Source organism: Schistocerca gregaria, chromosome 3 (assembly GCF_023897955.1).
Source record: "Schistocerca gregaria isolate iqSchGreg1 chromosome 3, iqSchGreg1.2, whole genome shotgun sequence".
NCBI classification, from domain to species: Eukaryota; Metazoa; Arthropoda; class Insecta; order Orthoptera; family Acrididae; genus Schistocerca; species Schistocerca gregaria.
This window is the reverse complement of record NC_064922.1, coordinates 940,558,251-940,581,971: the sequence shown is the minus strand read 5'-3', so window position 1 is coordinate 940,581,971 and position 23,721 is coordinate 940,558,251. Positions and strand designations below refer to the sequence as shown.

The following is a 23,721-nucleotide window of genomic DNA, read 5'->3' as shown; positions in this document are numbered from 1 at the left end:
GGTAATCTTTCATTTTAGTCATACATTGTTTCCATCACTCTCCATATTCAGTAATGTCCTCATTAATAACAAGTACATTAAACTCACTTCAGACATCACTCATCCCTGTTGCTTGTATTTTGCTGTTGTCTTACTTTTTATTCACCAAACTTTTGCTTCTATACAACAGTAATGGGATTTCCATAGTTTAATAAAATTTGATTTTTGCCTCTTTTTGTGCTTTGTAGATAAGAATTCTGTTTATTGTTCCATATACCACTTGATATTTGTGCAGCTTTTCATCTATATCAATATCATAATCATAACTCATCACAACTCAAATGTGTAAAACATGACACTCATTCAATTACTTTATTGTTAATTACTATTTTCAAACATACTGCATATTTACCTTGAAAAGCCATAACTTTCATCTTAGGTAATAAAATTTTTAGATTGTATCCTGCACATATTTCATTCAGTCAGTCTACTGCTAACTGGAGGTCATCTTCACTTTCTTGCATTATTACTTTATATCTGTAGATAGTAAAGCACCTAGATGACTGTTCACCTAATTTCATTCCTGGATAATTAGCTGCTTTCCAATTTTTAGGAACACAGTTAACATAAATGTCTGAATACATAAGATAAGGGAAAGATTATTGCCTTGCCCTGATTGTGTGTGTCCCTTGAGCAATTTCCATTATTATTGTTATAAATATTTGAAACCCCAAAAGCAATTATGCAACAAGGACAATCTTTTGCCGTTTGGAGCGGAAGTCACAGAACATTACTGATTTTTAATATCAGTTTGGGGCCATTATCACACTGGATTCATAGAAGAGATATGCAAGATACAGCGAAGAGCAACACGTTTCATCATGGGATCATTTAGTCAGCATAGAGCATTATGAAGATGCTCAACACTTTTGAGTGGCAGATGCTACAAGAGAGGCAAGTCAGTATATATGAAGTAGGATAAGGACGCAAACTGGGTGGAGGCCATAGACACAAAAGCACACACATTAAACAAAAATCAGGAATTCATTTATACTTTTAACATTCACAAACTGCTCTTTTTACAGACAAAAATGTACGCAAATGTCTCTACTAACTTAAAATATTTTCGTACTTGAATATGGTGTTGCTGTTATTATTAAACCGAATCAGATGATTAGGAACTTCATTCCTAATTATCTTAACAAAACACAACAAATAGGTCTCAACAATGATCATTATGGCTATTAACTGAGTGGCTTTAATTTGCTTTAGTCACAATGTCACAGACGTGTTCACAATATACTTGTATTCTTACGGCTATATCACAGCAATGCAAAACATGAAACACAAATGAAGGATGATTAATGAAATACACTGTACATAACAATGACTGAAGAAACAATTTCTTATATAAAATAACAATAGTTACATTCAGGAAGGAAACTGATGGAACAAACGCAATTTTGTAACACTGTAAAACTAATGCAACTTAAGAGTAAAAGAGATGAGATGTTTCAGTCTTCAAACAATTTCTCCTTGTAACATCAAAATGGCACAAGACATATTAAACTTAGTAAAATCTTTTTCGGCTGTTTTCTTGGTGCTTTTGATAGAACATTATTCCAATGACAATAAAAGCAATAACTGCCAGTGTTCCCAGCAGCATTAAAATGAAGATCTTTAAACCACTGAGTGATGATGGCTTTGGATCCTCTACATGATCTGGGAAAAAAAACACAGTATTAAAACAGTTTCTTGATAAAAAAAAACTTGTCAAAACATACTTATAAATTAACGCTATCTTACCTCTTGGTGGCTCAAAAAATGCTGCTGAAGGAGAAATTTGTGACCGATCTTCCTCGTCTTTTGGCTATAAGAAAATAAATGTATGTAAGAACACTAAAATAACCTTTTATTGCCATCCTTTGCTCACAAAGTTGGTAAACTTACATCGCTTGGCATATCAAGTTCATAAAGACGAACTGACAGGATGTCGTGGTTATCACTGAGGTCGCCTGTAGCAGCAGTCATACCAAAATAGTACCCAGTAGGTAGTCTGACTCCTTTCACAGATAAACATTCCTTCCAAGCAGCTTTGTTCTCAAAATCTGTCGACACTGAAACATTTCATTCTAAATAAACCACTGGAAAGTATGTAGGAAATTAAAGCAAACAAAGCATCTTATTTTGTCTTCATAAGTGGAAAATAGTTATCCATGGTACACTGAAATATTCTCTCCTTCTGAACACAGAAAAATTCATAAAAGGTATAAACAGGTATTTTTATAGGCTAAGTGCTGCAGTAACTACTTAGAAAAGCTTGTCAACATGCTACAATCTAGAGTATAATAAGCAAAGAGAAACTTATTGGAAAGTTCAAGAGCAGCAGACAACTAATGCACCTGAAGAGCTTAAATTTAATTTGTGCTGTTAGTAATGTGGAGTTAAATACAAATATGTATGTAGTTGTTCTCAGACATTTCCAACACTTCCAGCACAGTGCCAGGTGAAAGAATAAAACCAATAGTCAGCATAATAGCCACTAAGTTCTGCATAACACACATGGAAATGTAAGTACATTATGCAGCATTTGTTTAAAGCAAACATAATGGTGAACATAGTGCAAAAAGAGTAAGAAAAATAGGATATTACATTACCCCTTCAGAGTAAAAATAAATGGTTTATCATCATGAAAATCATCTGAAATATCCTATACCCAAGCAGAGGAATACCCAATAGCTACTACTACAATTTATCAGAACAGTTAGGTCAGGGATGAAAAAACTGCATTAATCATGTTCAGGTTAAATAGACAGTTGGTATTAGTCCGTGTCAAGTTATGTAAATGCTTTGTTTGTACTGTTACACAAAAACAGCACCTGACTAGAAGAAGATGGGGTCAGTGGCTTCTCTCAAGGCAGATATCTTTTTAATAACGTACATCAGCATAGAAAACTGAGGCTCAATCTTGGGACCTTTGCCTTTTGTGGGCATGGTCCCGAATTCGAGTCTCAGTCCAGGACGCAGTCTTTATCTGCCAGTTTCATACCAGCACAAACTCTACAGCAAAGTGAAAATTTATTTCGGAATTGTTTTTAAAAAAATTACACAAACCCTTTCAGTTGTCTAGATCACAAACAATATACAACACTTCATGTGATAATTAGTTTCAGTTGTTCATACCACCATCCTTCAGATATTGAAGAACAAGATGAGAAACAAAATTGCTTTACGTAAGACTGACAGATTTCAGCAATACACATATTTCAAAATACAGTAATTTATAAAAAGTAATCACAGACCAATCATGGTAACGTCATTAGTAAGGTTAGACTGAATTTTCTGCATGTTTTGGTGTTTTATATGAAGGAAAAGGAGCTATCAGATGATCATGAATCATAATCAATCTTACTGCATTATAAAAATAGGGAAGTAAGAAACAAGAAAGACATACCAATCCCATATTAGAGACAACTTGTTAAGGCACTGGCCGTACCAGGGGGGGGATTAATGATTCTAAACCAATGGGGATAAATGAAAATAAATTATTTTTTACAAATAATGAAACAGCATAAAAGCTATAAGTTGTGATCAGCAGACCACATGAATAATAGATACAAACATACCACACTCATTAAAGATGCTGAATATAAAATTTTTTACACTTGCATCGTTAAAAAATGTAACTTGCCAAAACCAAAAGAAAAAAATATACAAGTACACAAAAGTCTATCAAACTTGTTTGTGACCTATTTGAATCTGTAATAAGATTAACTTGTGTGTGCTTGTGAACAATCAACAACTGACAAATAAGGCAGTACGTGGTGTGCAAACACGCACATTTACAAAGAATGTTACATAATAGAAATAAAATTATAGTAGTAAGTAATAAAAATAAAGATTAAGAACAAAAAGAAAAACACATCCAATGTCAAAATTGTACTGATGAAGCCATTATCAATTTAAAAGAGGACAGTTGCTAACAAAGGCAAAATATTGAACTAATGTCAAAAAACAAGAAGTACAATATAAATGTTAATATACGAGTACAGAATAAGAGACATTACGACCAAGCAATCAAAATAACAGAGGTTCAAAGACTGCCAATGTGGGTGAAGGGCCACCCAAAATGTGAATGCAGCAGAGACTGACATTCAGCGTGCATTAACAGATAGACGTGGTGTTGTTGTTGTGGTCTTCAGTCCTGAGACTGGTTTGATGCAGCTCTCCATGCTACTCTATCCTGTGCAAGCTGCTTCATCTCCCAGTACCTACTGCAACCTACATCCTTCTGAATCTGTTTAGCGTATTCATCTCTTGGTCTCCCTCTGCGATTTTTACCCTCCACGCTGCGCTCCAATACTAAATTGGTGATCCCTTGATGCCTCAGAACATGTCCTACCAACAGATACCTTCTTCTAGTCAAGGTGTGCCACAAACTTCTCTTCTCCCCAATCCTATTCAATACCTCCTCATTAGTTATGTGATCTACCCATCTAATCTTTGGCATTCTTCTGTAGCACCACATTTTGAAAGCTTCTATTCTCTTCTTGTCCAAACTCGTTATCGTCCATGTTTCACTTCCATACATGGCTACACTCCATACAAATACTTTCAGAAATGACTTCCTGACACTTAAATCAATATTCGATGTTAACAAATTTCTCTTCTTCAGAAACACTTTCCTTGCCATTGCCAATCTACATTTTATATCCTCTCTACTTCAACCATCATCATCATGTATTTTGCTCCCCAAATAGCAAAACTCCTTTACTACTTTAAGTGTCTGATTTCCTAATCTAATTCCCTCAGCATCACCCGACTTAATTTGACTACATTCCATTATCCTTGTTTTGCTTTTCAAGACACTGTCCATCGCGTTTAACTGCTCTTCCAAGTCCTTTGCTGTCTCTGACAGAATTACAATGTCATCGGCGAACCTCAAAGTTTTTATTTCTTCTCCCTGGATTTTAATACCTACTCCGAATTTTTCTTTTGTTTCCTTCTTGCTCAATATACAGAATGAATAACATCGGGAACAGGCTACAACCCTGTCTCACCCCCTTCCCAACCACTGCTTCCCTTTCATGCCCCCCCGACTCTTATAACTGCCATCTGGTTTCTGTACCAATTGTAAATAGCCTTTCTCTCCCTGTATTTTACCCCTGCCACCTTCAGAATTTGAAAGAGAGTATTCCAGTCAACATTTTCAAAAGCTTTCTCTATGTCTATAAATGCTAGAAACATAGGCTTACCTTTCATTTAAGATAAGTCGTAGAGTCAGTATTGCCTCACGTGTTCCAATATTTCTACGGAATCCAAACTGATCTTGCCCGAGGTCGGCTTCTACCAGTTTTTCAATTCATCTGTAGAGAATACGCGTTAGTATTTTGCATCCGTGACTTATTAAACTGGTTGTTCAGTAATTTTCACATCTGTCAACACCCGCTTTCTTTGGAATCGGAATTATTATATTCTTCTTGAAGTCTGAGGGTATTTCGCCTGTCTCGTACATCTTGCTCACCAGATGGTAGAGTTTTGTCAGGACTGGCTCTCCCAAGGCTGTCAGTAGTACTAACGGAATGTTGTCTACTCCCCGGGCCTTGTTTCGACTCAGGTCTTTCAGTGCTCTGTCAAACTCTTCACGCAGTATCGTATGTCCCATTTCATCTTCATCTACATCCTCTTCCATTTCCATAATATTGTCCTCAAGTACATTGCCCTTGTATAGACCTTCTATATATTGCCTCCACCTTTCTGCTTTACCTTCCTTGCTTAGAACTGGTTTTCCATCTGAACTCTTGATATTCATACAAGTGGTTCTCTGTTCTCCAAAGATCTCTTTAATTTTCCTGTAAGCAGTATCTATCTTACCCCTAGTGAGATAAGCCTCTACATCCTTACATTTGTTCTCTAGCCATCCCTGCTTAGCCATTTTGCACTTCCTGTCGATCTCGTTTTTGAGACGTTTGTATTCTTTTCTACCTGCTTCATTTACTGCATTTTTATATTTTCTCCTTTCATCAATTAAATTCAGTATTTCTTCTGTTACCCAAGGATTTCTACTACCCCTGATCTTTTTACCTACTAGGTCATCTGCTGCCTTCACTACTTCATCTCTCAAAGCTACCCACTCTCCTTCTACTGTATTTCATTCCCCCATTCCTGTCAATTGTTCCCTTATCCTCTCCCTGAAATTCTGTACAACCTCTGGTTCTTTCAGTCTATCCAGGTCCCATCTCTTTAAATTCCCACCTTTTTGCAGTTTCTTCAGTTTTAATATACAGTTCATAACCAATAGATTGTGATCAGAGTCCACATCTGCTCCTGGAAATGTCTTACAATTTAAAACCTGGTTCCTAAATGTCTGACTTACCATTATGTAATCTATTTGAAACCTGTCAGTATCTCCTGGCTTCTTCCATGTACACAACCTTCTTTTATGATTCTTGAACCAAGTGTTAGCTATGATTAAGTTGTACTCTGTGCAAAATTCAATCAGGTGGCTTCCTCTTTCATTTCTTAGCCCCAATCCATATTCACTTACTACGTTTCCTCCTCTCTCTTTTCCTACTACTGTATTCCAGTCACCCACGAGTATTAAATTTTCGCCTTCCTTCACTATCTGAATAATTTCTTTTACTTCATCATACATTTCTTCAATTTCATCATCATCTGCAGAGCTAGTTGGCATATAATCTTGTACTACTGTAGTAGGCATGGGCTTCGTGTCTATCTTGGCCACAATAATGCGTTCACTATGCTGTTTGCAGTAGCTTACCCACACTCCTATTTTTTTATTCATTATTAAACCTACTCCTGATTTACCCCTATTTGACTTTGTATCCTGTATTCGCCTGACCAAATGTCTTGTTCCTCCTTCCACCGAACTTCACTAATTCCCACTATATCTAACTTTAACCTATCCTTTTCCTTTTTAAAATTTTCTATCCTACTTGTCCGACTAAGGGATCTGACATTCCACGCTCCGATCCGTAGAACGCCAGTTTTCTTTCTCCTGATAACGACATCCTCCTGAGTAGTCCCCGCCCGGAGATCCAAATGGGGGACTATTTTACCTCTGGAATATTTTACCCAAGAGGACGCCATCATCATTTAATCATACAGTAAAGCTGCATGCCCTCGTGAAAAATTATGGCCGTAGTTTCCCCTTGCTTTCAGCCGTTCGCAGTACCAGCACAGCAAGGCTGCTTTGGTTAGTGTTACAAGACCAGATCAGTCTATCATCCAGACTGTTGCCTCTGCAACTACTGAAAAGGCTGCTGCCCCTCTTCAGGAACCACACGTTTGTCTGGCCTCTCAACAGATACCCCTCCGATGTGGTTGCACCTACGGTACGGCTATCTGTATCGCTGAGGCACGCAAGCCTCCCTTGCAATGGCAAGGTTCATGGTTCTTTTGGGGGGGGGGGGGGGGGGGGCAGGTGGACGTAGGACAATGGAAATGATGCAGCTTGCAGTTGTAAAGGCAGCACATGGTACAAACCTATCTGCAGTACATGTTAGGCACATATAATTAAAGAAATTTGTGAAAACAATGAAGAAATAATTGTTATTAAATTCTTGTTGTTAATTTAATATAAGATCAGGGCTTTTTTCTTACAAATGTAAACTTCTGATTCCTCCAATATATCAAGCATTCTTTCTTTGGGCATTGCATGGCAGCTCCCTATCATAACCAGTGTCCTGCACTGTAGGTCTCTTTGCAGTGACATACATACTAAAGGCTACTTTATTTTGGCTGAACACGTATTTCTGAAAACTAGCATCAAAACAACAGATCGTCTGGCCAATATAAAACTGGTCAATGTCATTACATTTAATTTTATATGCTCCTGGTTTATTAAACTTATTTTTTCTAGGACCAACTTGGTGGCAGAAGTGTGTTTTTTGTGTGTCAGCTGTTTGGAAACTAAACCTAACATTAGTTTTACAAAAGCACTGTGCAATCTGGAGTGACACATGACTGTTTAGGCTGTAGCTACAAACATACTTCATATAAAAAATTTTAGACTTGAGGTCAATTTTTTAAGTGTGATATGTTTGTTTATATAATATTATTCATGTAGTCTGTTTATGACAAGTTATAGCTGTAACACTGTTCCAATATCTGTAATGAAATAGTTTCCTTTTATCCATATAGTTTTAGAATCTCACTCTTTTTACCTTGTTGGTATAGCCAGAAGTTTACTGAAATCTCTAATGTGAGGATGGTATGCCTTTGATATTTATTCCGTTACATTATTTTTGTAAAGTCGTAAAATTGATTATGATTCATCTTCATCTGATAGTTGCTTTTCCTTTCTTCCGTAGTATCAAGGTACACAGGCGATGTGGTGTAGCTTTAATGTATATGTTGACTCAATGTCTTACCACAATTGGTATGTCATAATTTTTTGTATATTGCTTTACCCTCATATATGTATATTCTTGAAGTCACCTATAGCAATTTTCTGCTTCTGTTTGTTCCTTCAGATGTGAGGATGGTTGTATGAACCGAGTTATCAAACTTAATGTTGTATATCGTTTGCAATGTGGACATTTAAAAGACTTTGTATTAAATTTTTTAAAGGTATAACTTGCCTAATTCCGAATCCCTGAAAGGCCCCTCTTCACGATTTTGTTTGTGGAACACAATGTGTGAAATAATGAACAAATTGGAAATCTTGTTCAGAATGCTGTATGGGATCACAGCAGGACTTCTGCTGAACAGATGTCCTGCACCTCTTCACTGCCTCATTGAAAACCAATATTTCAATGCAACATAAAACATTTCAAGCATCAGAAGGTGTCAATGAATTTGGCAGTGAGCATCCAACAACAAGATTTTAAAATTTGCAAAGGTTTGACTGAATAAGATTATTTACACAATGACATCTCTCCAAATACAAAAACAATAATTCTGTTGCCTTATCAATCAGATGATGATAATGAAAACATCTGAAATTTCTGATCATCTTCAGATTTTGCTTTCATATCTGTATGATTGCTGTATTTGCTCTGCCCATTCGTGGTTCATCACATACTCCAGTCCCTCGTAAGGAAAACACGCAACAAGAATCATTCGACATAGTTCCTATGTTAAAAATAGTTCCAAAATCGCACTGATCATAATTATTACTACAGTACTTGTGAAGTTTTTGGTAAGTACTAATGGCCACAAATATAACAAAGCACATGGGAGATCTCATGAAAAATCAGCAGCAGCTTTCAAAGGCAAAGACCTAGACATAAATGGTAGATTTCCAACAAACTTTACAGTGAAAACTACGGTCTTACACTAAAATCCTGAGTACAAAGGCCTTCTAGCTACCTATTCTGACCTTGCATGAGCATCATTACGAATTATTCGCCTAAACTAAAATTCTTATCACAATCTTACATCAGTAATCATAGTGCACAAGCCGGAATACGATATAAAGGAAAAGGAACCTTGCTCGTTTTCAGTCCATTGACACATGCTGTTGAGAGGATGTCTGCATCAATGGTTGTGATGTTTTCCTGCACAATTTCTCTAGCTTTACCACTGAAGTTAGTCCGTAAAATGTATGCAGGGGAGTAGGGAGTAGCATTTCCAAACTGTTTCACTAATTTTAAGAGCAGCCCCATTCACAGTGTCTTAATTGAGGTTTTTCTTGTGTGTGGGGTTTTAGGGCGCAAAACATCTAAGGCCATAAGCACCCACCATAGAACCAGAGAATGCTTGAACCGCAAGGGGAAAAACCAAAACAAGGTCCAATACAAAAAGGAAGAAAAAACAGATCTAAAAAAATCAAGACGTTACGGAAGAGTATCTAAAAGACGTTGACAAGAAACCGGAGTCACCAGGTAGAAATCAAATCTCTTTTGCCATATTACTGCTTTTTAAAAAACTAAAAACACGAGCCACAGATTGCACATCATCTGCTAAAATGTCCAGCAAAGCGGGTGGCACCCCGACCCTGAGACATAAGTGGCTAAAATAGGGGCAGAGGATCAGGAACTGTCTGACAGTTAATGGCTGGTTACAGAAAGGACAGCTGGGTGCAGGGTCACCACTCAATAAGTGGCGGTGACTAAAGCAGCAGTGCCCTATCTGCAACCAAGCTAACATTATTCCTCACGGCAAGAGGGCTGGGAGGAAGTCGACCACGCTGTTGGGAGAGGTTTCACTTCTGAGTTTATTCCCATGAAAGGAGCACCAATCGTCACGCCAAAGTGACGTGATACACTGATAGAGGAAAGCACAAATATCTTGCGAGGGAACAGAGTAAGAAGAGGGCCGCCCAAGACAGACGGCGGCGTTGGCTGCAGCATAAGTAGTATCATTCCCAGGTAAACCAACATGGCCAGGAACACAAATGAAAATCACTTGGGCTCCCCCATCCAGGAACAAATGGAGACAGTCCCGAGTCCGTCAAACGATGGGGTGGGCTGGATCGGGATCATCTAGACTCTTAAGGGCACTGAGGGAGTCAGAGCAGATCACACAGTGAGTGAGCTGGTGCTTACAGACATAGTAAACAGCCTGATACAGGGCAAAAAACTCTCCTGTAAAAATTGTGCATGGTCAAAAAGCTGGTATTTAAACTTATCAGCCCCAATGACAAAAGCACAGCCAACGCTGTGGGTAGACTTTGAACCATCAGTGTACAAAAATATGCTATCAGCAAGTTGTGAGAGAAGTTCGAGAAATTTGCAGCGATAGGTCAGCTCGGAAGTCTAATCCTTTGGGAACGAGCTGACGTCAAAACAAACAAAAACCTGTGTCTGAAGCCAAGGTGGTGAAGGGCTCTCTCCCATTCAGAAAGTGGCATGAAGTGTGAACTGCAGCTGCTGAAGCAGGTGACGAAAGCAGACACCGGGAGGCTGCAGAGAAGAAACATACATCTCATACTGGGGGTCAAGAATGCCATAAAAAAAAGGGTCAAAGGTTGGGTGGCCTGGCATGGAAGAAAGTCGACAAGCATATCTACTGAGTAGGATGTCACGCCAGTAGGACAGTGGTAGTTCACCGGCTTCTGCATAGACTCAACAAGGCTAGTACAAAAGGCACCAGTGGCGAAACGGATCCCCAAATGGTGTATTGTATTTAGACGGCGTAAGATAGAAGGCCGTGCAGAGTAGACAATGCATCCATAATACAACTTGGAGCAGACAAGAGATCGATAGGGGGCAGAGGAGGGAAGTCCGATCAGCCCCCGAAGAGGTACCGCTCAATACACGAAGGACATTGAGGGACTGGGTGCAGCGTGCAGCTAGGTAGACACGTGGGGAGACCAACTGAGTTTCCTATCGAACATAAGCCCTAAGAACTTCGTTGCATCCACGAACGGGAGAGCATTTTGGCCCAGTCGCAAGGACGGTGGGAGAAATGCCTTGTACCGCCAGAAGTTGACGCAAACAGATTTGGTAGTAGAAAAGCGGAAACCACTTGTGACACTCCACGAACAGAGATGGTCCAGACAATGCTGAAGACTGCACTGCAGGAGACACGTCCACTGGGAGCTGCAATAAATAGCAAAGTCGTCAACCAGAGAGCCGGAAATGCCAGCTGGAAGGCAGTTTATAATGGGGTTGATGGCTATAGCAAAGAGGACGACACTCAGTACGGAGGCCTGAGGCACATCGTTCTCCTGTGAAAAGGTGTGGGATAAGGATGAATCCACATGTACCCAGAAAACTTGGTCCGTTAAAAATTCCTGAATGAAATTGGAAAGACGACCGCAGAGGCCCCATGTGTGCATAGTACGGTAGAATGTCTGTCCACCAACAGGTATCATAGGCTTTCTCCAAATCAAAAAAAACTGCCACTGTTTGTTGCTTCTGCTGAAAATTATTCATGATGAACGTTGACAGGGTGACGAGATGATCAACCATGGAGTGGCGCTTTCGGAACCCACACTGAACATTAGTGAGAAGAGGGTGTGACTCCAGCCAGCACACTAATCGACCATTGACCATGCATTCCATCACCTTAAAACACTGCTGGCAAGGGAAATTGGACGATACCTGGAAGGAAGACATTTACCTTTACAAAGCTTAGGTAGGGAAACAATAATAGCTTCACACCAAAGCGTGGGAAATACACCGTCAGTCCAAATACAGTTGTAGGTATCGAAGAGAAAGTGTTTTCCCACAGAAGGAAGATTCTGCAGCATGAGGACATGGATTGTATAGGGCCCAGGAGCAGAAGACCTGGATGAGGAGAGAGCATGCTCGAGCTCCCACATAGTAAAAAGAGTATTGTAGCAATCTCCATTCAAAAAGAGAAAAGAGACTGCACGAGCCTCCTCCACCTGTTTCCAAGGAAGGAAGGCAGGATGGTAGTGGGTGGCGCTTGAAACCTCCAGAAAGTACCGACCCAAAGCATTGGAAACATCGACAGTGTCAACTATGACGTTTCCCACCACAGTCAGACCAGAAATCGGGGAGTGGGGGGTAATCCCGGAAAGACAGCACAGGCCATCCCAAACAAGAGACGACAGTGTAAATCTGTTGAACGAGCTGGTGAAGGAAACCTAGCACGCTTTCTTATTTTCCTTAATAGTGCGACGGCACTGCACACGTAGTTGCTTGTAGCGGATGCAGTTCATTAATGTAGGATGACGGTGAAAGACACGAAGCGCACGTCATCGGGCACGAATCGCATTGCTGCACTCCACAGTCCACCAAGGGACCGGGACTCAATGGGGAGAAGTAGTGGTACGAGGGATGAGGATACGGCAACCAAGATAATATTGTCGACGAGGTGCTCAGCCTGATCATCGCAGCTGGGAAACAGCCGGTCGTCAAAATCTGCCAAGGAGGAATATAGCCTCCAGTAAGCAAGAGTGAATTTCCAATGAGCGAACCGGTGTGGCGGGGTATGATTATACAGGCGAGTCATACAAGGGAAGTGGTCACTCGACTAAGTATCAGAAAGAGCACACCACTCGAGACATCGAGCGAGCTGGGCAGAGCAGATCGAGAGGTCTAAGTGGGAATAAGTATGCGTGGAATCAGAGAGAAACATGGCTTTGCCAGTGTTAAGAAGATCCGCCAAAGGGAACCTCTCGGGCAGGCAACAGGCGAGCCCCAAAGAGGATGATGGGCATTGGTGTAACCATGGAGCAGAAAGGGTGGAGGAAGCTGAGCAACAAGCTACATCAGGTCCACCCTAGAGACAGCAGAAGACGAAGGGATATAAATGGTGAAGAGGGAAAAGGTGAACTCGGGAAGGAAAACACGTGCAGCAACTGCTTGCAGGTAGGTGTGCAAGGGGATAGGACGATGACAAACATCATCATGTAGAAGCAGCGTGACCCCACCATGAGCAGGAATCTCTGCTGTAAAGGGAAGGTCCATCCGTAGTGAAGTAAAATGGGAGTACGGACATTGGGAGCGCAGGAGCAGCTGGCGGTCCGCCCTGTTAGACCGAAGGCCACGGATATTCCATTGTAAAACGGCCATAAAATTTAGAAAACACTTAAGAATGAAGAAACACTCACCTCGACGGCCGCTTAGGGCGAGCTGTCAAGGGATGACAGCCACTAGAATCCACAGGTGGAGGATCTTCATCCATCAATTCAGCGGGATCAATGGAGCTTCCCCGGTGTTGGTCAGCTGAAATGGACTGACGAATGGGAGAGGGGAAAGATTGTTTTAGCTTTTGGCGATTGGCAGAAGAGCCAGACGGCTGGCAACTCGAGGTACGCGAGAAGTCTTTCCAGGAATATTCCTTTTTGAATTGACGATTCGCTAGCTGCATTGCAACCGTCTTCGCCGGTGAGGGCGAAGAATGGGTAGCAGAATCTACAGCCTGGGAAGTGGGAGATGGGAGTGTCTGCTTGAAGGCGAGGCAACTTTGCCATGGTTGAACTGAACTGTAAGTCAAAAGTTTGTGTAGCCATGTTTTTCGTGGGGCAGGGAGAGGCTAACATGGTGCTGTAGCTTCCAGACAAAGGGACAATCAGTTTACGGCTCGCTAACAGTTTCTGGGCAACAGGAAAAGGTACCTTCTTCTTCCTCCTTATCTCTTGAACAGCCCACTTGTCTTGATAGAGGGGACAGGAACGAGAAGAAGCAGCATGGTCTCCATGACAATGCAGTGAGGGGAAGGAGGTGGACAGGCACCTTCGTGTGCATCCTTGCTACAAGTGACACATTTGGCTGCATTTTTACATGGCATGCTGGTATGATTGAACAGGTGACATTTATAACACTGCAACGGATTGGGACTATAAGGGCGCACAGAGATGACTTCATAGCCTGCCTTTATCTTGGTAGGAAGTGTTAACCAATCGAAACTCAGGAACAATTTGGGAGCGGGAAACAAATCGGCAGCTTCCTTTTTCATAACTATGAACAGCAGTAACGCCCTGATCCAATAGATAATTAGTTATTTCGTCCTCCGTCAAACCATCCAACAGCCGGGTGTAGATAACAACGTGGGATAAGTTAAGTATCCTGTGGGCCTCCACTTTTATAGGATATTCGTGGAGGATTTGGGCCTTCAGTAGTTTCTGGGCGTGGAGAGCACTATCAATTACCATTTCAGAGATGAGAGCATGACTTCACAGGGCCGGAGGTGCCATCCACACCTGTCTGTTTAACAAAGGGGTTTAACAGTAGCAAATGTCTCGTTTTTGTCTAAACGTGAGACTACTAGAAATAGAGGCGCAGCAGGAAGAGACATTGAGGCAGGTGCATCGTTCCATTTTCGTTTATGAGAAACACACTGAGAAAGAGAAGGAAAGTCAAGTCATTGGGAAGAAGTCCACCACGATTGCCAGCACTTCGATGGTGCACTCCTTCCAGCAGGGGCCCTCCAAAGGGGAGCCCCTGCCTTAGGTGATTGTCCTCACCTTAGGTCACACCTCCCGATCGACTGACAGAGGGACCACAGGGCAGAGGAGGAGGGTAACAGCTCAGGCAATCACCCCTCCCTGGGCCTGGCCTGGCCTGTACCAGGTGGTACGAACGGGTCCTGCATGCCAACCCGGGGCTGGGAATTACTCGTTACTCAGTCTCCTGCTACGCAGCAAACGCATGGGTGGCCGTCAGGCACACACAGGGAGGAGAAGAAAAGAGAAGGAGGAAAGGAGAAAAGAAAGAATGGCCACAGCAGAGGAAGAGATCTCAGAACAAGGAAAGAAAGGAACAAGGAAAGAACAGAGCAGGGGAAACTGAACAGGGAAAGAGCGACACAGGAAAAGAGCAGTGCAGGGAATGAGCGACACAGGAAAAGAGCAGTGCAGGGAAAGAGCGATACAGGAAAAGAACAGAGCAGGGAAAGAACAGAGCAGGGAAAGAACAGAGCAGGGAAAGAACAGAGCAGGGAAAGAACAGAGCAGGGAAAGAACAGAGCAGGGAAAGAACAGAGCAGGGAAAGAACAGAGCAGGGAAAGAACAGAGCAGGGAAAGAACAGAGCAGGGAAAGAACAGAGCAGGGAAAGAACAGAGCAGGGAAAGAACAGAGCAGGGAAAGAACAGAGCAGGGAAAGAACAGAGCAGGGAAAGAACAGAGCAGGGAAAGAACAGAGCAGGGAAAGAACAGAGCAGGGAAAGAACAGAGCAGGGAAAGAACAGAGCAGGGAAAGAGCAGTGCAGGAAAAGAGCAGAGCAGGGAAAGAGCAATATAGGGAAAGAGCAGTACAAGAGAGAAGAGTCCAACAAGTAAACAAATGCAAATGAGCTTCAAGAGCCCATGGAGGCACGAGACATCTCCCCAAGAGAGGGGAAAAGGACAGAAGAAGAGGAGACAAGCAGCACTGAAAGAGAAGCAGTGCTTTAAGGGCTGGGGCCCCATGGTCGCCAAGCACGTACTCACCAATAAGTGGTGAGCCCCCACTGCAGTTTACTTTTCATCTTAGTAACACTACAACAAATACAAATTTCATGAATTTTGCAGCTTTGTTATTAATTCAGTTTTTGCAATCAATCTATTTTAACACATCACAGCAGTATCTGAGACCGGCTCATATACGTGTATTGTAAGCTACTGTCATCGGAAGCTACATCTCATAAAACATGTTATTCGAATAGCCCTGCTCGCTAATTTTTTAAATAATGTTGCAGATTATAAATTAGGGTTAGTCTCTGTAAGTTGTTACACTTCTCATCTTGTCCATCAAGTCTGAAGCACCTTTTATATGGTTTTCTATCATACACTTTGTACTTGTCACTCAGACTATTATTCAAATAGTGTAAGATAACGCCTCAAAACCCTTCCTGTTAAACATCATGTAGGGTTTACCTTTTCCATTGTAATATTCAAATAGTTGCTTCATATTACACTATTGTTTTTTTCTCATACCAAACTATTTAATGTACAACAATGAAAAAAAATTTATGGATGATGCTATCCTGCAACAGGTAAATTTTGTCCACTTATAACTACAATTTGCATGTTGGAATGATTAGAGAGTATGGCAGTCAGCACATCCAGAACTGGTCCTTAATGATCCTGGAGTGTCACCTAGATTGCTGACTACCTTCTCTTCAGCAGCACGTATTTAATTGCCATGTCTTTCATACATATTTGTTGTATTTTATCATACACACTATACCCCACTTGGTCCCTCATTCCCTTGTTCTTGGCATAGCCTCACCCTTTGTGATTGATCCTTTTCTTTAGCATACTGAATAATACACTACTTTTCTTTCCCCAGCACAGCTAAATATGACAAGAGGGAAGCCCAGTTGCACTTCTGTCCTCTACCATCTTCTTTGGTTCTGTCACATCATCACAATGCAGTTAAGTATAGGAATTAAATTCTACACTTTTTCAAAGTAAATGAGATTAAATGAAAATTGTCATAACTGCCATTTACTTAATGCTTAAATCTTTATACTACAATGAAAGAATACAATTAACTTCATAATGACCAGTTGTGGCACTAAATAAAAACTAAGTATTTTTCTCATCACCATCTCAGACAGAAAAGCTTCAGTCCCCAAATCAGCATAGATTCAGAAGTATCACTCCTGCAAAACTCAGCTTGCCATTTTCTCACACAATATTCTATGAACCACAAGCAGATTTTGTATCCCTAGACTTCTGGGAAGTGCCCCACTAGAAACTGTTGATGAAGGTCCAAGTATGCGGAAAATGTTTCCAGGAATGTGAGTAGCTTTAAGGCTTTGAAATGGAATTACTCCATTTGCTACCATTCTACTCCTTAGATTTTTTTTCTCTTTTTTTCATATACCAGTAGTTAACATGTCATATCTACATAAAATATTGAAATTCTAGTTGAGGTAAAATTCCATTAAAACTTATTATTCAATAGTTCATTTAAGCTAGGATGATCCAGTTAGTTTTACACAAACTTTTTCTTTTAAGAGAAATTGGTAACTGACAATGTTCACATACTGTGTGTACTTAAAAGTATTCTGTGCTAATGACTTTTTATTCACATTAGACGTAGATAATTTGATGGCTCTAATTTCACTCTTTCCAGTAAATTTGATGAGACAAGGATTATTAATGATCTTGTGGACCAATTGTTGCAATATGAACAGACTCAGTATGAATCGGTCATCACCAAAGAGTGTTTTAACATAAACAGATGTGAAAGGCTCTTACACTTCACTCAATAGTGTGGTGTGCATTACTGAAATGTGAGATCACAAATGAAAACAATTTCAGAGCTTGAGACTTTTACTCATCATGCACCACTAAGGAATTGTATAAACGCAACAACTTTAGTACCATTGTAGCTTCCATAAGTCATAAAACCCAGTTTGTTGTCTTAGACAGCAAGTGTTAATCAGAGATAAGGGTATCATCAGAACTAACCCAGGACTGCTTCTTATCTCTACACTCATAAATGATCTGATGGATAGGGTGAGCAGCAGTGTGACTGTTTGCTGATGGTGCTGTAGTGTACAGGACAGTGTTGTCACTGAGCGATTGCAGGAGGATGAAAGGTGACTTGGGCAGAATACCTATCTGGTGATAAAAATTGCAGCTTGCTGTGAATGTATAAAAACTTTAGTTGATACGGATATATAGGAAAAACAGTCCTGTATGTCGTAATACAATATTAGTGGTATTCTGCTTTGAGCAATCACATCAATTACATATCTAGGTGTAACACTACAAAGTGGTACAACATGGAAACAGGGCAGGTGGTCAGTAGTAGGAAAGGCGAATAATTGACTGGTTTATTGGAAGAATTCTACAAAACGTGGAGCTCATCTACTGTGTATAGAACACTTTTGCAACCCTTTCTTGTGAACTGATTGAGTGCTTGGGATTCCACCAAGATGGATTGAAGGAAGACGCCAAAGCAATTTAGAAGAGTTCTGCAAAATTGTTACCAGTATGTTCGATCGACATGCTTGGTGAAATCAAATGGAATTACCTGGAGGGGAGACAATGTTCTTTTCACGAAAAACTATTGAGACAATTTAGAAAACCAACATCGGCAGCTGACTGTAGAGTGATATTACTGCTGCCAATGTCTATTTTGCACAAGGACCAGAGACAAGATAAGAGAAATTAGGGCTCATACGGGGGCATATAGACCGTCATTTTTCTCTCACTCCATCTGTGAGCAGACCAGGAAAGAGATAATTCAAGACTGAACATAGCAAGTCACCATCTCACAGACAAACTGTTAGTAATTGGTCCAATCAGTTCACCGAAACTGACCGTTTATCACAGAGGAAGCTGGGTCAGGGTCGGCCAGCAGTCTTTGATGCAGCAATTGAACACGTTCAGAAGGTAGCCATATTGAAAATTTGTAAACAAAATCTCAAGATATACTGCAATCAGTGCAGTATCAAACATATCTCTACATTTTTACCTTTTTTGCAATTGAAGGTTACTTTTGTACAAACAATTTATGAACCCTGTATGTAATTGTTATCTATGAAACGTCACATAAAAGGGATTTGTTTACTTTTACAAACAAGTTTCCTTCTACCTAGCTGATGTAAGTCACTTATAGAAATAAACTTCATTACTAAAATAAAAGTAATCAAAGGTAAACAAATTGTGAATAAAATTATGTGCCAAATGAAATAAGCATCAAGGCAATGCATTTTCCTATACTAATGCATTTAACAAAAAGCTGGTCTGAGCAATCAGAAATTATACATTCACTAGGTTACGTTATTGTTAAACTAAATTCAACTACTACTTTCATGTGACACAACAAAAATTTTCATTTTTCTCTTAAACAATGAAGTAACCACCATGTGTAACTACAAGGCCACCTCTGACAAAAAAAATTGAAATACATTATTGAAGGCAGAATTGCCAAATACAGGAGTCCCTACAAAAACTTACTACTCCCAAGAAATTTGTGATAGTGCCAAAGGCTTTGCCACAATTTATTACTTTTCTCAATACAGGCTGTATCAAAAAGAATCATCTGATTTGGCATGTATATTTCTGAAACTAATTACCATATACAGGGAATTTTGTTTTTTGGTGACTGGGAAACCCAAAAAGTTTTTTTTTCATACCTTTTCACAGGTGTTTAATTTGCCCCCACCCACTCCCCCTTGAGGCAACGGTATTCAATTTCTTTCCACACTGCAGCGAGAATGTCTTTTTGAGTTACAGTTTCCACAGTTGCTGTTATGCGATGTTTCAGTTCATTGACTGTTGTTGATAATGGAGGCACATAAACAGTCTTTTATACACTCCCCCCCCCCCCCTCCCCCCACACACACACACACACACACACAAAAGAATCACATACAGTCAGGTCCGATGACTTTGGGGGCCAGTAATGTAAGGCTGAATCATTTGGTCCAGTGCGACCGATCCGTCATTCAGTAATCCTTTGATTTAAAAATTCCCGAGCTTGTAGATGCCAGTATGATGATGCCCCATCCTGTTGGTAAATGAAGTCGTTTGAATCAGTCTCAAACTGTGGGAAAAGAAAGTTCTCAAGCATGTCGATATACGTGCTTCTTGTAACAGCGTTCTTGGCAAAGAAAAACATACCATACAACTTTTCCTGTGAAACTGCACGAAACACATTAAATTTTGGAGAGTCCCTCTTATGTTGTACAACTTTATGAGGTTGTTCCATAGCCCATATTTCACATTATGATGGCTCACCTTTCCATTAAAATGGAATGTTGCTCGTCACTGAACACTAATTGTGGAAGAAAACTGTCATCCTCCATCTTACCCTAAATGATGAGTTTGCAGTAGCTGAATTTTGTATGGTTTCAGTGTGTCAACGCAACACGTAGCATGGATGTCAGGGGAATTTTGAGCTGTCAAGCTGCAAGGCAAATGGATTTCTGCAGACTCCTTGTGAAACTATAGCAGATGCATTCGACAACTGTGTCAGACACTCAAGGACGACCCAGCAATTTGCCTTTACATAAACAACCTGTTTCTCGGAATTGTTCATGCCACTGTCTAATGATCCACACCATATCTAGTACAAAAGTCATGTTTAATGGTTCTTACTGACCCACACTGCGCAAAATGTTGAACAAAAAACACTTTGTTGACCTGACACCATTTTTACTAGAACTGAAGTGGGTGCACACTGCTGCCACCCAGTAGGAACTGTGTAAAACTCGAGAGTTTGCTCTTTCCAACAGTATGTTGTTCTCACACACACATATCTCAAATAAAATAATAGTTACGGTTTTTTTTTTATCAGATGATTCTTTTTGATATACCCTGTATATCATCCCTTGATTTTCAGAATCATTAACACTCCACATAATTCACTTATTAGTCAAATTACTTTAAACAAATGAAAAACTGTATTAACCCTAACCCCATTCTTTCCATAAATCATAAGTATGAATGGAAAAAACTTATTTGGTTTCTAACTGTCAAACTACAAACAGTAAAACAATCTGAAATCTTCTAATCTCTACTGTTGTGGTCCTTCCTTCAGTTGCCAATATTCTTCTGTTATTATGCATTTTAATCTAACAGTATGTAATGGTACAATGGCAAACACATATGTTGATAATGTAATGTTTCACTAGACATGTGAATTAATAGATGTCTCAGTAATTCAAAATTATATAGGAGGAAAGACAAAATTTCTTAGCCCGACTATGAAAGACTTTTTGGTTAAAATGCATTCATTTTTCCATGTTGTGCTCTCTCATGTCAACACACTTTGCCCAACATTTTTACATTCTGCCCCTGACTTGTGATTCTGTAACCAACCTATAGCTCACTTCAATGGTCTCAAAATTTTTCCCAGTCACAAGTTTCCTTGGATGGAATACTGGATCCACCATCCACAATAACAAATTTGTGTACAAAACCTATTGCGTCTTTTTTAGAATAACCAAAAATTTCTGAAAAATTTGATTTCACATTTGCTTTTGGTGATCATTCAACAAATGCTGTGTCCATCTTGCACAAAACTTGCTCTTAGTTAATTCTTTATTGTATAACAACTATTGGGAAAGTAACCCATGAAACATAGCGTGAAGAACATAACAGTCACCACGCTAACTCACGTGGTATGTGAATATGCTTCATGCTGATAGTAAAAAAAGCCACAATACTTTCTCCTTCACCTACAAAAGACAAAATGTTAAATCCATTCTGTTTTTTACATTTTCTGCTAACATTCACTGCTAATTTTGCGTTGCTAATGGAGTAAATGTGATGAGTGACAACAGTATTTGTCGGTGGCAGAGTGTTTTTGTTTGAGAATGGAAGGACTTTCTTGGAGCATTTTGTAGGAGATTGCGGCTACAGAATTAGGTTACCATGATGTCTGTGCTTGTTGAGTATCCAAATCCCTTTTTGACAACCACAAAACTCAATGGATGAGAGCTTTTCTGGACTTTCCTTTTCATTACGATGAAATAGGAAAAATCCTATTAAAACGAACTGTGATCAGTGACAAGGCATGGGTTTCCGATGACAACATGAAGACCGAACAGCGGTCAGAGGCATACAGTCATACCACTTAGTTTGTCATCAGCCAGCTGCAATCTCAAGTGGCAGAATTTTACAAGAAAGGGATTTATCAGTTCATGAAGATTAGTGGTAAGTGGTTAAACCTAAATGGTAAAGAAGTAATGTGAAAGAGCAGTTTTATGATTTCCCTAATTAATTTGCTTCAACTATTCTAGTATTTTATTTTTGTATAGCTGTCATAAAATGTAACACGCCCCTTCTTCTGCTATGCTACGCACGGACGAAAGCGCGCGCGCGTACACACACACACACACACACACACACACACACACACACACACACACACACACACACACACACACAAAATTACTTTAAAAACTATTTTGTAATCGAATTTCACTGATACCAAGACAATGAGTGTGTAAGAACGAGCACCTTTCACTGCTGCTTACTCTATAGCAGTTCAAACGATGGAAAATCCAGGCTGGAATAATGACAATGTTATGAGAAGGACAGGTAGCTACACATCATATAGCGGAGATGTCGAGACGCAGCCTTTTTGGCTGAAGGCTTACTTGTCTGACAGTCTTATGCAGCAGTCCTGTCTCTCTTTTGCCATTAAATACACCATTACCTCTCTCAGTCATACAACACCCCGTACTACTTCTGCTATGTTATTCAAAAATCTGAGTACATTTAAAAAAATCAGTAATTATATGGACAGCATTAAAAATAAAGGGATACTGTTTAGACTAATAACAGTTGTATAAAAGTAATATTAACACGCATTGGTAATATCTTACATGCCAACTATAGTCTGTTTAAAATTAATCGTGACTTTTGATATTTGGCTGACTGCAGGGGGACGAGACGCCATTGCGCAGGCAACACCAAGTTCGAGCCAGCTTTCCCTACCACACCACCAGTGGTTGGCTGGTAAAGCAACCCTGTCGCCACACCATGAGTAAACAGTACCACCTGGCAACATGCATTAGATGCATCAACGTTTGTCAGCTCTCGTTGTAAAGTCAAATTTTCTCACACTAAAATGTTCTGTAGTTGTCAGATATTGTGAACAAGTATTTTGTGTTGACGTTGTATTAATAACAGTGCAGTACATCTGAATACGAGATATGTAACAAAAGTGTCATCCAAGAACACGTTCACCATCCGAGAAGACAACGTTCTGCTGCAAAACATTCCTCAGAGTTCGAGAATACTGATGGGCAAATTACCATACCGCACTGTTGTGATGCATAAAGCTCCAGCAGTGTAGAGGAGGAAAGCTGATATTTTTCTCTGGGTACAAAGAAATCGTCCATGAGATAAAGTTTAACCTAGCGTGTATAAAACGAACTTAATGGAACTTTTAGTGTTGTACAAGTCAAAACACCATGCTACCAGGTTGACGAATTGGCTAATGGTGAAAGGCACAGTTTAACCAGGCTTCCTCCATATCGTGCTCATTTAAATCCGACTAGGTAAAAAGTAATGTGGTAAAAAACAGCAAGAAGATTACACTCTCTGAGTTTGAAATGCTGACAAAAGAAACCGCTGCAAACATTACATTACATTACATGACATGACTGGTCTTGACAGCCAAACCAGGAAGATAGTTTGTTTAGAAGGTATTCGTGAAGGACTGTGACAAGATCTGAGAATACATAACTTCTCTTGTTGCTATGTTAAAATCTGCTTCTTTTGTCAGAACACAGAAGAGTTTAGAAATATTCATCTCACTAACAATGTAATGCAGTTGAATCCTGAAATACTGTATTATTAAACTAACAACTGAATGCAAGTCAGGTCAACAGTTTATGAAACATCCCATTCTCAGCATAAAAGTATACTTATAACTTGATTTATATCGTTACAAAATCCACAGCAGTT

The 23,721-nt window shown here is 40.0% G+C and overlaps 1 protein-coding gene across 2 annotated transcripts in view; it reads right to left on the bottom strand.

Annotated features, from left to right (window-relative positions):
* Positions 1–1,004: 1,004 nt before the first annotated feature.
* LOC126355855 (vesicular integral-membrane protein VIP36) overlaps positions 1,005–23,721 on the bottom strand; it is a 76,119-nt gene continuing 53,402 nt past the window's right edge. For both annotated transcript variants that reach the window (XM_050006341.1, XM_050006340.1), the window contains 3 exons: positions 1,930–2,096; positions 1,786–1,849; positions 1,005–1,701 (listed from right to left, as the gene is read on the bottom strand). In XM_050006341.1, coding sequence (XP_049862298.1) covers positions 1,550–1,701; positions 1,786–1,849; positions 1,930–2,096 — 383 coding nt within the window. In that variant the 3' untranslated portion in view covers positions 1,005–1,549. The remainder of the gene's footprint in view (positions 1,702–1,785; positions 1,850–1,929; positions 2,097–23,721) is intronic.